Raw genomic sequence first — 2,282 nt, 5'->3', positions numbered from 1 at the left:
CTGGAATATGGAAACCATAGTTAGTGTACTCACAGTAAAATGATTATTAATTCTTTCAAAATTTAATATATTTTTGCAGGCACAAGCAAACACTTTTTTTCCACATGTACTGTATGATCGTATCTCAGTGGGCAGCACTATAACCAAGCATTCTTCCAACCCAGCACACTTACACACATACTATTACAGGATTATATCAGTTTTCCCCATTATGTGGTTTAACTCATCAAGTACAATTACCATACTTGGTGACAGAAAGCTAACCTCTTCCCAGGTGTACCTAATCTCTTACCAGGTAAACCTAATCTCTTACCAGGTACACTAGTGCCAAGAGCAACAAAGGAGATAGCAGTCACTGAATCCTTTAGACCCACGGTGCAGCCGAAACTAGAGGCCAGATCTCCAATGATTGCAGTCAGAAATCCAATAACAATAATGGAAACAAGGAAACAAGCCCAGCCTCCCCAGTAATCTGAAACAAAAAAGCAACATGCACATAATTAATGTAAAACCAAGATTCATAAAAAGTTGATTTTCTAGTAGGTATTCTTGACAATAAACATTTACATTGCACCCATGCAAGGTGACTGAATGTTAGGGTTTGACCACCAGATGCGGTGTGGTACATGTAAAACTACATGTACTTGACATGGTTTGCTGGACCCAAGCACAGCTAATCTCTACAAGGTGGACAATTAAATTATATCAACAATATACTCAATAATTATCCTAACACAGATCTGAATAAACTGCATTGTGCTAATGACTTCTAAATCCTTGAAATTTGCATGAGTGTACAGCTACAACATGTTGGCCAAATTACTAAGACATTGTGAAGCACTTCATTCATTTCAGGGGTGATCTTGTGATGTGCAGAAAAAAAACAGTTAGCTACAGACTGACTATGAAACCCAAAGACCCACTCTCCAAATTTGTACATAAAAACCATGAATGTGATAGACCTTGTTATTACGTTGTTCATTAAATGAAAGAGCGTGTCAAGATACATAGCAACCAGTTATGCACATGTCAAAGAACATACTAGCTTCCTATAGATATAGTCTTGTGCAATGTATTGGAAAGTTCCTTTGTTTTTACCAGTTTATATTTTAGGGCTGTAACGATGCATCCTACTGTCAATGGACTGCAATTCTTGAGTCTCCGATGTTGACTGTAGATAGTATTGTTGTAGAAACAATAAACTATCAATGCACTGACAGTATGTGCGACTATCGACAATAAGTAAATTGACTTTCGTTGATAAAATGCACAGCACAAAATACAAGAAGAACCAAATTTGTTTACTTTGATTAAGAGTTATCTGCCCCTGGTACCTCCAAAACAAACTTGATCTCAGTGTCAAGTTTCTTACCAGTTATTGAAAGACACTGAAACTACTTCAGTATTTCATATAAACTATACATTAATAGGAACATTACTTCAAATGGGGCAATTCAAGGAGAAAAACAACTGTTGCAATTGTATTGCAAGAGTTGGCTGCAACAGACCATTGCTATCACAATAGTTGATAGATGTATCCCCTTCAATAGTCATCCCTAGTATATGCACCTGCATGTATGCATGCACACCCGCATGTATGTATGAACGCATACATTAGTTAGTGCAAAGGAACTTTTGCAATACATTGCCCAAGATTATCTCATGTACTTGCGCAATTTCCAAGGCATTAAAGTATATAACGCCCAGTGCTATAAGCATAACAATCATTATCAAATCCATTCTAAATTATTTAACTATCCGTTGTCAAGGCGTGGTCTTCCTACAGCAGCTTCTACTGACTATATTTAGCTTTATGATGTCTCATTATCTGATCTATGAATAGCTGTCAATTTCATGGTAGTCCATTACTGCATTTATAAAAGGATGGGTTGGGCTCATGATGTATTTAGTTCCTGCAGTAAAGCTAACATAAGATATGGTGCCATCATTATTCTATATTTGCACAGACTAATTAATATGCATATTGTACCAGAACAGTAGGGAGTAAAAGCTACCAGCTGAATCACGATGTCAAACCATGACATTTGTCCACTGTCTGATTACTGAGGACCTCTGCCATTCTCGGCATGATATTCATAGGCCATTTCAAATACCTTGTTTTCATGAACAGTGCACAAAACATATACCTTAAGCACTGAGTTCACACAGTGCATAAGTTAATGGAAACTTACTGTGCAAAAAACAAGACAATGACATTTACAATTACAGTGGATAAACTGTTGCATAATGTAATAGCAGATACAGTTATAGATGAGCTGAAT

The 2,282-nt window shown here is 36.7% G+C and overlaps 1 protein-coding gene across 2 annotated transcripts in view; it reads right to left on the bottom strand.

Moving 5' to 3' along the window:
• The window catches only part of LOC137293758 (sodium/calcium exchanger 3-like), a 100,678-nt gene that overhangs the window by 6,124 nt on the left and 92,272 nt on the right, over window positions 1-2,282 (bottom strand). For both annotated transcript variants that reach the window (XM_067824471.1, XM_067824472.1), the window contains one exon: window positions 314-472. In XM_067824471.1, coding sequence (XP_067680572.1) covers window positions 314-472 — 159 coding nt within the window. The remainder of the gene's footprint in view (window positions 1-313; window positions 473-2,282) is intronic.

The sequence above is a fragment of the Haliotis asinina genome, chromosome 8 (genome assembly GCF_037392515.1).
Source record: "Haliotis asinina isolate JCU_RB_2024 chromosome 8, JCU_Hal_asi_v2, whole genome shotgun sequence".
NCBI lineage: Eukaryota > Metazoa > Mollusca > Gastropoda > Lepetellida > Haliotidae > Haliotis > Haliotis asinina.
This window is presented reverse-complemented; position numbering and strand designations above follow the sequence as displayed.